Consider the following 12766-nt stretch of genomic DNA (forward strand, 5'->3'; position numbering starts at 1 on the left):
AATCCTGCCTGGTCCTGGTGCTTCAGTTATACCTGAAGCTGCCTGGGTAGTTCCTTCAGGTGTGGACTAAAACATCTGTAAGGACATTTTGTTTACAAATCAGTTGGCATGAGTGGGACTCATGTTTGCCCGTCATGGTGCTGTGTTAAGGATGCAGTTGGACTGTCAGGATTTGGACACATTCGCCAGCATTCAAGTTGGGTTAGTAATGCTCTGAACTCGAGCCAGGGATGTATACAATTACATCACCGAGAATGGTGGGAAAGGACGGGCTTGCAATGATTTTGCCATTGCTGGTCTGCATTCCGTCCATTATATAACACTTGCCACATTGTGCGTATTCTTCTTCTTAAAATGGACAGAGCCTTGTCTTGTGTGCCGAGATGCACTGCTCTTGTTTAGGAAAGTAATGGGGAAATTATTTGTGGTTGATAAATGAGCTGCCACAAGGGAGACACGATGGCCAAGTGGTCTGAGTGTTGGCCTGGGAGGCGGGATTTTTACATTCGAATCCTGGCTCTGCTCCACGCTACTGCCTCTGTGACCTCCCAGGAAACAGTGGTGTCTGTTTTCCCTATCTGTACAGTAACACTCACCTTAGCTGTGGCTGTGTTCTCATGTGTAAGTGTTCTGCACTGCTAATGAACCATCCTGTTTATTATTAAAACTCTTTCTTTTGGTAGTCAAACATGTTTGCATTTATTTTCATTAAACTTTCAGGGAACATGGCTTTTCAGTCTTTTCTGCAGGGTGCTCTGTGCATTGGAATTGTCACGTTCACTTTGCAGCCTACTCTGAGGACAAGTAAATTACTTTGAAATATACAGTCTGAGAGGCGAAGAGAAAGCGTGCAGGGAGGCACACTGCATATGTGGGGGGTGGGGCCGGGAACGCAGCAGCTGCCTCTGGGCAGTCTCTTTGCTCATTTCTCTTCCCTACCTCTTAAAATATTAGACTAAAATGAACAAAGCTGGACAAGTGCCAGAACCTCAAGCTGTGTTTTATCTCCTACAATTTCCTTCTAATTTCCTCTGCAGACCAGGCTTTGACCTCAGACTCATTCTGAACCTGCTCTGTATAGCAGAGGGCCTGGGCTGCTTTGGACAGGAGGGTCCCTCAAGGGTTGCACACCATGGTGCCTCTTCTGGGCTGGGAGGGTTTCAGTAGTGTTACTAAAGTATCTGTGGTCTTCACATAACCCTTTTTTCCAACACTCTGATTGTAACCTACATGTTAATTACCTTATCTATTGAATCCAGTTCCACACAGATCTTTGGATTTATAAATTAGTGACAACTTTTTGCTATGAATAGTTCATCTCCTGGGCTGTTAATGTGTAACTGTGGCTGGCCCTGGTGCTATAAGGGGTTTCTATGTAAACTAAGTTTAGCGCATGTTGATTTTCTGATGGGCCGGAAATGAATAGAAGGAAGGAAGGAGGGTGAATAAAACAAAATCACCCAAAAGTTTTGGAGCACAAAGAAAGTCAGATGGAATGGACAAAGACCTGAACTAGGGAATAGCTATTGATCAGTATGTTAACACTAGTAAACAACGGCTCATAAGTGGCTTGTCATGATGAGAAGGGGAAGAGAGAGACTGCCTTTTGTGAACATTGACCCTGCTGGCAGCAGTGACTTAGGAGAGTGATGTACTATGTGGCTGTTTAAATAAGAATTACTTTAAGTGAAGTAAAAGCGAATGCCTCAGTTGCACCAGCTACACTGCAAGTGCTCAGTAGTTGCATGTGGCTGGTGGCCATTGCACTGGACCGCAGAGAAAGATCTTCTCCATCCCTGCAGAGAGCTCTGTTGGACAGCACTGGTTGAGAGTGTACAGTGCATAGCAGTAAAACATAATGGTGACCTGGGTAGTCTGCTTAGTCAGTCAAGCCCTGTGTCCTGAAGACCAAGGCAGGGTTAGCTGTGTTTTTAAAGTTGAAGTAGGCTGAATATGAACAAAGTTGGGATCACTGTATGTGTTAAATGGATGCTGCTTAGTTTGTGGTTAAGTGAAGTACCTCTATGAACCTACCTTCGTAGCTGCTTCTGCACACTGCCCTGCCCCTGAACCATGGTGTTCATCATTCACCCATAGCAAATCACTGAAGAGCTTTCTTTCTCTCTCTCCCTTTATCAGTGGAGAAGTATCACACAAAACAGGAATCTTTGCCAAGAATTTGTATTTAATTTGATCTTGCTTGGGAGTTTAACATGTGCCTCTAGGAAAACTGAATTCTGTTTCTTAGGTTGTCACTTAATTGACCTAAGTCAATAAAGTGACTTGGCTGTGTGTCTCTGACACCTCTTTATCCTGCATGTTAGATCATGAACAGAGCCAGAAGAACTGAATCTGGTCTCTTTCCTTTCCTACTGGCAAGTGTATCGTTTCCCAGCCAGATCAGGCAGTGTTTCATGTAACGAACTGTGATGCTAGTGGAAGTGTTTTAATATTGTCTTTAGATTTTTTCAGAGACTCATTTCTTTTTTACTTAACTTAGTGGTGGGGGTTGTTATTGCTATTGTTGTTGTTGTTCTTCCTCTTCCTCATCTGCTTCTGCTTCCTCTGCTTCGTCTTCCTCTTCCCCAGGGCCTTTTGTGTGCTCTACTGCTGAGCAACACCTGCCGCCTAGTCGGTATCTTCTTAATGCTTATATTAAATCAATGTCAGGAGGAGACAGATTTTAGGGAGAAGATTCATGAAAATAATCAAATCTAGTCTGAGAAATTATCATTTTCCATCTTTTACTGTGGGGCACTGAAGTCAGTAGTCCTTTCCTGATTATATTTCTACAGCAGAGGTTCTTTTGAACTAACATCATTAGTTCCTTCTTCACTCTTCTGTGGAGTGGAGTCAAGGCTGAAGGAAATGTCCTCCTTCCTTCCTTTTTAAAAAAATTATACCCAATTTTAGCTACATCTTTCCAGTTCCATGATTTGTTTTGGAAAAAAATAATCAGAGCAAATTAAGTGGAAAATGAAGAAAATCAGTTAAAGAAGCTACCCTTCCCCTTCAGTTTAGTACTAAAAGTGATAGGTTTGTCGAAGATGGAGGTTTAAAATTTCTTACAGCAATACAATGCACTTAATCCTTTTTATGTTCAAGAAGTAAATGTTGTAGATAGGAATAAAAGTTGGAAGTAATTTTTTGTGGTGGCGTTGGCTTGTAGAAAGCCAACTTTCCTGCTTTTAGTGAACACGCTTGATATAAGTTGGCAGACTGAGTAGTTGACTAAACAAGGGGCCATTTCCCTCTAATCACAGTCCTAAATCCTTCAAAACAAGCTGTGTCTTGTGGGCTCTTTATCCATTCATTTGTGAGTCTTTGATTCTTTGAATTTAAGAAACCATGATGAAAAATCCATCTTTTTGGTGTATTCTTCTATTGAAAGAATGTATTATATTTTAGTCTGTAGAAAATAGCATTGAGGGATAAAATGAACAGAACATTGCTGTTAATACAGAACACATTTATATTTGAAATTTACAGTTCCTTTAAAGCCTGTGAAAGACTGTTTTCAGTTAGTTTGTAGTTAGGCCCTTTCAACATTTCTATCTGAACTTTTAAAACTATTTTTATTTTAGTAATAAGCAACATAAATTTGAACTTCAAATAAAATCTATTTAAAATGAAATTGTTCTTATTAATGCCAAAGCTTTTTTGTTAACATTGTTCATCTTGTGAAAAAAAATGAGTTTCTTGTAAACCTCTTAATATATTTATGCTTTCTTGATTTTTAAACATAGTCCCTGCCTTACTTCTTTCATTGCTAAGATTCAAAGTTAAAGGAGGAAAGGTTTATTTAGCTCTAGTTTATAGAAGTTTCAACCCACGATTGGCTGGCTCCAAGGCAGGCATTGCAAAGGAGAAACAGTTCATGATGGGCAGAACTTAGCAAAGCAGGCAAGCAAGGGATGATCATAGCTCTTTCTATCCCTTACATCTTATCTATGCTACTTCAAGTAGGTAGCACTCACTCCCTTAATCTGGATCTAGCCACCTCTGAAAAGCCTCACCTATGACTGCATGAGGCTTTTGGGGGAATGTGCATCCTGACATGAGCCATAGCAGTCCCTTTTTGGCCTAGATGGCTGGCTGGATAGAACCGGCTAAATGAAAGCTCCTAACACTTTAGAAGGGATAGAGCATGTTAGGGTTTTGGGGAGTTACACAGCATGGTAGTTGTGTTAGATCCAGAATCACTGGCCAGTTTCCCTTGTTTTTGTCTAATACCTTTCCTTTTTCCAGTCCAGTTACTTGGCCCTTTCTTGGGCAGAGTAGAAGGAAAGTAGGAGTACACAACATATTGATCCAAAGCTGTTGCTGGATATAGAGTGCCTTGAATAGAACAGTTCCCCTACTACCTATTAGCTGTGTAAACCTGGAGAGTTTATAGTTTTTTACCTGTGAGACAGAAATAAGGTTGAGCATTCCATCCTTAATGTGAAAATCATAAATCTAAAACGCTCCAAAGGCTAAAATATTTTGAGAGCCATCAAAATACTATAAGTGAAAAACTCTATATCTGACCTTGTGTGACGGCTCACAATCAAAACACAGGCACACTAAATATATTGAGTAGATGCCAGATGTGGTGGCAGGAGCCTGTGATACCAGCACTCGGGGAGTCTGGGGAAAGAAGAACTGCAAGTTCAAGCCCAGCCTGTGCAGCTTAATGAGCCCCTGTCTCAAAATAAAGGAGTTAAAAAAAAAGGGTTTGGGGATGTAGTATCTCAGTGCAAAGGCCCTGGTTTCAACCTCCTGTACCACAAACAAAACAAAACAAAACAAAACAAAGCAAACAAAAACCAAAAAAAGAAAAGCCTTGTAAAATTACCTTCAGGCTATGTGTATATGAAATAAAAATGAATTTTGTGTTTACATTTGGGTCTTATGTGCAAATATTTCAAAAGCTGAAATACTTCTGATCACAAGCATTTTTCTTAAGGGGCACTCAATCTGTAGTAAGGCTTGTACCCTCATGGATGGTTTCCCTGAGATTAACATGAATTGAGTACTTAACTCAGTTCCTGACATTAAGTGTCCAGTAATGTTAGCTGTTATATTATTCCTAGTTTTAAATGGTGCTAGGTTCTTACTTTGGGATACTAGTGAGACAGTAGATTATACCCCTAGAAATACCTTCCCTTTCCTTTCAAAGATCAAACACCAATGTAGGACATGGATATACAAGTCAATACAGAAATTCATACCCTGCCTCAGATGTATGAGTTGTTCCCTGGGACTGGTTCTTAATCTGAAAAAGAGTCTAGGGCAGTGATGGTGAGCTTTTTAGAACTTTCAGTGATAACAAACAGCCTGCTGTGGCACCATAGATAGGCCACCACGGGCTTAGGGCGATATTGTCATGTGAAATCGATGGTTTTAAAGCACTCAAGTAAGCTGAACATTGTTACAACAAAGCAAAACAAAAGAAACAGAACAAAAGCAAAATAAGAAAACAAAAACAGGTCGGAAGTTTGAGAGAGAGAGATAGAGAATGGAATTACATTTCAGGTGAGCTGACATTTAGCCATTATAGCTCTTTTCTGTGAGTGTCATCTAAAGGGACTTCATGTATTTGCTGGTTGTGGCATATCTTGCCTGCTGAACTGAAAGCGTAGTGTGAGCCCTGTTATTACAGACTTTGAATCTCACCGGAGAAGATAGCAGCAAACTTTGTGATCCCAAGGGGGGCAGAAATAGGTAGTGTGCTGGAGAGTGCCTTGAGGGCATTATTCTACCCACAGGGACCATGTGGCAATGTCAGGAAACATTTTTGGTTCACCCAGCCGGGGAGGGGATGCTGCTGATGTGGGTAGAACCCGAGGTGCCACTGAAGGTCTTGGAATACGGAGGACCCTTCCCCCCAAACCCGAATTATCCACCCTGTGTGTCAGTACAACCCAGGCTGAGAAAGCCTACTATTGATTAAGTGGTCACCAGTCCTCCCAGATAATCTGAAGAGACCTTTGGGCCAGCACCTGAGTGATAAGAATTGCTATCTATGCCAAGATCCATGCCAGCAGGATTTTGGGAAGAGGAACCAGCAAGAACAAATTCCCTTAGAGTTAGGAGCCAGCTGTGGAAGGAGCAGAGAGAAAGCCAGGATGGTGGTAGTAGTGGGGATTGGGTGAGTGAGCCCTGGGTGGATCAGGCAGGATTGTTTTGGTGGCTTGTAGATAGGAGTTCTTGCTCAGGGGGCTCTTGAGTTATTAGGAGGGTTCAGACTTTGTTGATTGTTTTGCATTCTTTCCTACAGAATTATGGCCTTGAGACTGATAATATGAAGAATTTGGTTTTGAAACTGCGGGCGTCTTCCAATAATTTACAGAATCACATAAGTAGCCGGCGGAAAAGTCCAGCTTATGATGGGAACACGTCCCATAAGCCGCCCAATGAGCTCCTAACTTCGGTGGTGGAGCTCATAGGCGCTGCCAAGGCTTTGCTGGCTTGGCTGGATAGGTGAGTAGCTCACATGCCTTTTGCTGGGTTCTAAGAAGAGGATCTGAGATGTACCAAAGCCAATCTTGTATCTTAGGAAAACAAACCATTGTTCCTTTGCCCCTTTTTGCTGGGACTCAGGAATCCTGGATCACAAGTGGCTTAGGCTTCCTGTGAACATGACTTAAAAGGTTCATAACGGGAAGAATTTAACCTCAGTTTAGAGAGGAGTGAAACTGCTAAAGGTTATGTGCTACTGAGATTAAACATTAATGGTTGAGTATTGGTTGGTATGAAGGCTGTTAGTTCACTTCTGAAGGGACATTCATTTTTGGCTTATTTTTGGATTTGTTTTTATATAGCACTTCTCTGTCCCTTTTCTATTCAGATTCCTATTTGATGTTTTACTTGAGACAAAATAGTAATATGAAAAATGATTTAAACTAGCCTATTTATACCTGCCAACAGAAAGTGTTGGGCCCTGGTGGATTTCTCTCACTACCTCTTTTTTTAAAAGAGAATTTTTTTGTTACTTTCCAGGGCTCCATTTACAGGGATCACTGACTTCTCAGTCACGAAGAACAAAATCATTCAGCTTTGCTTAGACCTGACTACTACAGTCCAGAAGGTCAGTAGTAAATCATTATGGGTTTCTAAAATTGTCTTTTCCCTATTTTTCTTTTTCAAAGCGTTTCCATGCAGGTATGGAGTACCTCCACCTCAGTTTTTCCCACCAGAATTGGGGTGAGATGAAAGGCTTTAATTTAGATGCATCATACAGATAACCTCTGTGAAAAATGACCCCATGGCCTTTGAATCAGAGATTATCTCTTTTTGTTTTAAAATAGTTGAGCTGTATTATACTCCCTCTCAAATGTTCAAGCTTAATTTAAATAGAAATGCTCACTATAATCTTTGCTCTCAGTAGTTTATTAAATGTGTGGATTCTGACCTTTCATTCTGACCTCCAGTTGTTGGATTTACCAGTCAGGATGGGCTAAGTTATGAGGCAGTAACAACTTTCAAACCCCAGCAGTTGTATCCTAATGGTCAGCTGGAAGATATGATCTGATCCTCCTCATTTTAGGACATAGGCTGACAGAACAACTGGTGTCTAATGTTGTTTGTCCTCAGGACAGAGAGACAGAGAGCTTTGGCGGTTCCCGTATTGATGTATCTTCTGGTCTGGAGGTGACACATGTCACTTTCACTCATGGCTCATTGCCCAGTTCTAGGTATCTCAGCAAGGGCCCAGGAAATTTTATATCCATCTTTAACTTACCTAGCTTCTGTGATCTTGACAAGAAATTACCAGTCTCTGAGCACTGAAGACCACTTCCTGTCATTTTACTTTGCATATCAGACACATATTTTTGAATTGAATCGAGGTTGTAAAATATAAGGAAGAGCCTTTGTCTTCCACATCGTACTTGATTCTAAAATACTGTGATTCAAAGTTTGTTTCCACTGATCATTTAGCAAAAAAATAAAGAACAGCTTTCCCTCAATCCTGACCATGGTGTAACAGAGATGCAATTGTGAAAAACTGTGTTTTCTCTGTAAGATGAAGAATTAAGCTTGGCTTTGCCCCTGGCAAGTGTTTGAGACCCAGTTCTGAGCAGCCATTGAACTTCAGGCAATGTACTTTTGAGACCATGATCTGAGGAAGGTGCTCAGAGCTATTAAATGGTTTGCTCCTTTTTATGATACAGATGGTAACTTTCACAGAGTTTTGACAGTAACTGTGACCCATGAGTCATGCAGTCTCAGAGGTCTGGCGTTGGTGGTGGAAGGCATTTCCCTAATACTTTCCTGAGTGTTCTTTTTCTTCCTGCATTTCTTCCATGCCAATTTTGCATGCCAATATCTAAATTAAAGTGTTAAATCTAAACATAGTACTTAGCAAATAGGTACATTTTTCCTCACAGGTACACCTGTGCTTTCTGGTGAAGGGTCCTAGGTCATGTGCCTGACTCAGGCTGTCTGTGCTGCAGGGTAAGCAGAGGACAGTGACAAAGCAAAGGGCAGAGTACTTGTGTTTGTCTTCGTGGGGAGTCTGCTTTGCCTAAGCAGGTTGACACCACCTTTGCAGGAAGTGGGGCAGTTCCTTCAATAAATATTTATGGACTCTTACTCTGTCTGCCACTATTCTAGGCACTGGGGTGCCAGAGTAAAGAAACTGATCAACAGTCTCTGGGGAGATAAGAAAACTAAGAACTAAAACACAGTAATACACACGCACAAACATACACACTCGCACTATGTGCATGCAGTGACGTAACAGAGGAGTAGTGCTAAGCAGGGAAGGGCCACTGGAAGGTTGAACGTGGAATATAATTGTGGTACTTGGTGACAGTTACGCTCACTGGGAAGGTGACAGTTGAGTACTTGGACCAGTAAAATTCTCTGCTCCCTGGGATGGGTGAGCTCATGCATCAGTTTAAGTGATCCTTTCCATGTGGTTATAGAGTTTTGATCATTATGAACTGGTGATTAAAAAAGTCTTCATATGAAAGATGCAGGCCCTGATCTGGTCACATTAGAAGGGTTTCTGCTGAGTACTCTCATGCTACCTGTCCTTACGTATTGGTGGCTCACGATACCTGTTAGATGGTTAATGATACACTTTCTATAATGTGCATTTTAAGGAATGAGTCAGTTCTGACAAAGATGCTCTTCAAAGAAGAACTGATGTTTTATCAGGGGAAAGTGAACCCAAACTCCAGGGACATTATAGGTATTATTAGTGTGGGCATTCATTTTATAAGTTTTTCCCTGTGATGCTTATTGAGGGAGTTTAATCTATAGTAGGCAAGAGCATGTTCTTTTTAGAGAGACAGTTATAGGTTTGCATCTCCCTCTACCAACATTTTCCCTTGGATAATTTACTTAAAATTGTTTTATCTGTAAAATGGAAATACAAATATTTATCTTTCCAGACGACTTGGTAGGATTTCTACAAGTTATTGTTGAGTAAAGAAGAAGGGAAAATAGTGAAAAGTGAAGGGAGATGGTGACAAAAATGTGTGTGTCTCTGTGTGTGTATTTGTAATACACATGTATGTATATATCCACAGTCCTCCTTGTAAAGTTAGAAGTTGTGGAATGGGCAATGTGGAAGAAAAATTGAATTTGCTGTGGCAAGGAGGGAGGTGAAAGAGAAAGTAGGAACCAAGCAAAAATAAATAAAAATGAAAACAAAAAACAAAAATGACAGAACATTTTCATTCACAAAAATTTTTTTGTTTTTTTTTTCCTGGTATCGAGAATCGAACTCACAATCTTTGTGCTTGCCAGGCAGGCACTGTGCTGCTGAGCTAAATCCCCAGGCCCTCACAAAAATCTTATACATGATCACATTTATGCATTCATGGAAAATCAGGTATAGATAAATGCTATCTGTTCATATATGAACCTGGAGATTAACCTAAGCCCTGGTAGGCAAGTGCTCTACCATTGAGCTTCTCCTCCAGTCAAAATACAAGATATTTAGAACAAAATATCTCCTTCAAAATATTGTTTTGGAGGTTACATGAGCTATCCCATATTACAACCAAAATTACAGAAGAGGAGATATAAAAAATTTTGCTTTGTGTTAGTTTTCTGGAACCAAATTTGACAGTTGAAGAGAGAAATGAAAAATATGTTGCTCTTACTTTCTGATTTTTAAAAAAATTTTAAATTTAAAGAGTTTTAAAGGATGAAGCCTGAAGATAGATAAATATATTCAGGGAAGTTATTTAATGAATTTAGACTCAGAAGGAGGGTCCTATTTTATACAGAAGGAAATAGAGGCACAGAGATACTAAACATATTGCCCAAGGTCTCAGTTCCTAAGAAGGCACAGTAAGGATTGGAGGCCGGGGGCCGGAGAGACCAGCCAGGGCAGTGTTCCCGGCTGCCAGGTTAGGCTATGACTGCCAGTTCAGGTGATCTGGGACAGTAATGAGCTCTGCCTCACTCTCTGACTCATGAGGGGGTGACTCGTTCCAGTACCTCTTTTTCCATTCTGTTGCTTTCATGCCAAACACTGTGAAGTCACACCACAGCTGCTTCCTCTCAGTAGGGCTGGGTGTGGGAACCCGTGTCCACCATGGTGGGAGGTGGAAGGACAGCCCTTTCACACGCCAGGTGAATAGTTGGGAGGCAGACTTGTGCCTGGTGGCTCAGTTGCCACAATAGGGGGCCTATTTTCTTGGTAGGTACTTGGATCTGTCAAAAAATCAACTACTGGGAACGATATGGTCACACCATGACCCTGACCCTTGGGCCCTAGTGTAATGGGAGGAGCTCTCTGCCTCTGGGTGACAGTCTTCAAGGATCACAGCACTGGTAACATTTTGTGATTTGTAATGAAAGATCACAGACACAAATTATGAGTTGTGTTTCCATCATAAGACCATATGAATATACTGTTTTCTGGGGTTGATATTTACGTGATAGCTGTCAATCAGTAAAAATAGGAAATGAACTATTATAGTGACTGTGACTTAGTTCCAGGCATATGACAGGGCAGAAAGGCACATTTTTGACCTAAAATTATTTGTATTTTATATACATTGCTCCTGAAGTTTGGATTTATATCAGATTCAAATATGTCAAAATTACCAAAAGGAAATTTCTCAGTTTCTTCTTAATTTTTTTCTCCTTACGCTACTCTTTTCTTAAGAGGCAGGTATCAGTTTTGAGAGCAGTAGAGAAGTTGCTATTATTTTCTAGTTTTATCTAGTAGAGATGATTAAAAAATTAAAACAATGAAAGTCTGGTTAATTCTCCTAAGGTAGAAGAAGTTGGTATCCATCCCATTCCCTCTGCCAATAATAGTTTATCTTTTCCCTTCAACAGAGGTATTTTTCATGTAGCTAAAATTATCATTATTATCCCTAAGATTGTCCTAGTTTGGATCATGGTTACCGATGCAGGATAAATTCTAAGAGACTAGTCTGGCTCACTTTACTTCCACGTACACAGCTACAGTGTGGGTTGAAATCCACTGCCGTGGATAGTTCCAGAAGGCTAGCTGTGAAACTTTCACATTGGTTCCTTCTAACAGGACAGTGGTGATTTCTGTGATCAGCTAACTCTGTTCGTACTGTGTACTGTGTCTTGGGTCTTTTGTTCTTGAGCTGAGTAAATAATGCTTTGCATTCCAACCCTTTATATCAATAGCATACCTCAAGACCACTTTTTTGGCAGAGTCTTAATGAATGTTTTGTTAAACTTTTTTCATCTACCAAGGACTGAAATATCTGATTTAATCTCAGTGCTGCTTAAAATAAACTTTTGTGGCTGAGTTTACTCAAGCCCTTGTTGGAAAGCTCTTCTTATAAGGCAGGCCAGAGCTTAGGACTGCTGGCTGGTTGGGCTGCTGCTAGCTTAGCTTGGGCCATACTGGGAGCTGTTGGCAGGTTTTTTGGACTTGGACTTCTGACTTAGTACACTGTATTCCCTGGAGAGTCTAGGTAGTATGTGGATTTCTATTCAGTGATTTTTGCAGGTCTTTCATTAAATAATTGGTCACTTGGGTTGCTTTAATGATAAGCTCCTTAGGTCAGGGGAAGAACAAGACTTTATGAAAAGATAGATGCGAGCTTCATTGCCATTCTTTCCCTTTCTCCTCTCCAGACAGGAAGGGTGTTCAAGCTGAGGCATGGGCAGGGTGTACGTCAGGGACTGTATGAGCTCCTGGAAAAATCTATAAGGCTAAGCTGGTAGTTTTTAAATTTCCTCTTTCTCAGTTTGCATTTTCTTTTTTTCTTTAGGATTGCCTTGTAGCAGAAATGGAGGATAAAGTTTTATCTGTAGTAAGTATACTTTCTGAAAGTTATATAAAATTCCTTTTCCAAAGGTAGTGGGAATCACATTAAAGTCAATGCACTATGGCTAATTACCTTGCACTATAATTTGAAATGTTTGCTTTTAGGACACGATCTATTAATTTAGGTAAAAGGGGAAGGATGAAATTATTTGACAAGACCAAGAATTGTAAGAATTCCTGAGTTTAAATTAGCTACATTGGGGTTTCTGGTTTTTTGTTTGTTTACTTTGTTTTTGTTTGTCTTCTGAGCAGTTCGTCGGAGTAAAATTGAACATAAACTGCTAGCTTAGTGTGCTAATAGGGGTTAAGCTGATTTTCAGAGTTAACTTTAGGACCATTTTGATAAAAAAATTCTTGGCAAAATCTTTATGATGTGGGAGGAGGGGGTGTACTATGACTGTTTAAAGAGCATTTTAAAACTATTCATCAGAACTTCCTCCTTTTGATATAAACCAGCCTGTGCTCTTTTGATAAGGTCTTCCTCCTACTGATGTTCAGAAATTT

The 12766-nt window shown here is 40.4% G+C and overlaps 1 protein-coding gene across 1 annotated transcript in view; it reads left to right on the top strand.

Annotated features, from left to right (window-relative positions):
- Positions 1–12766, top strand: part of Cnksr3 (CNKSR family member 3) — a gene marked incomplete in the record, with an annotated part of 92047 nt that overhangs the window by 56245 nt on the left and 23036 nt on the right. Inside the window, 3 exon segments of the mRNA XM_005390557.2 lie at positions 6263–6465; positions 6985–7072; positions 12207–12248. Of these exon segments, the coding sequence (XP_005390614.1) occupies positions 6263–6465; positions 6985–7072; positions 12207–12248 (333 nt within the window).

The sequence above is a fragment of the Chinchilla lanigera genome, unplaced genomic scaffold, assembly GCF_000276665.1.
Source record: "Chinchilla lanigera isolate Chin_1 unplaced genomic scaffold, ChiLan1.0 scaffold00038, whole genome shotgun sequence".
NCBI classification, from domain to species: Eukaryota; Metazoa; Chordata; class Mammalia; order Rodentia; family Chinchillidae; genus Chinchilla; species Chinchilla lanigera.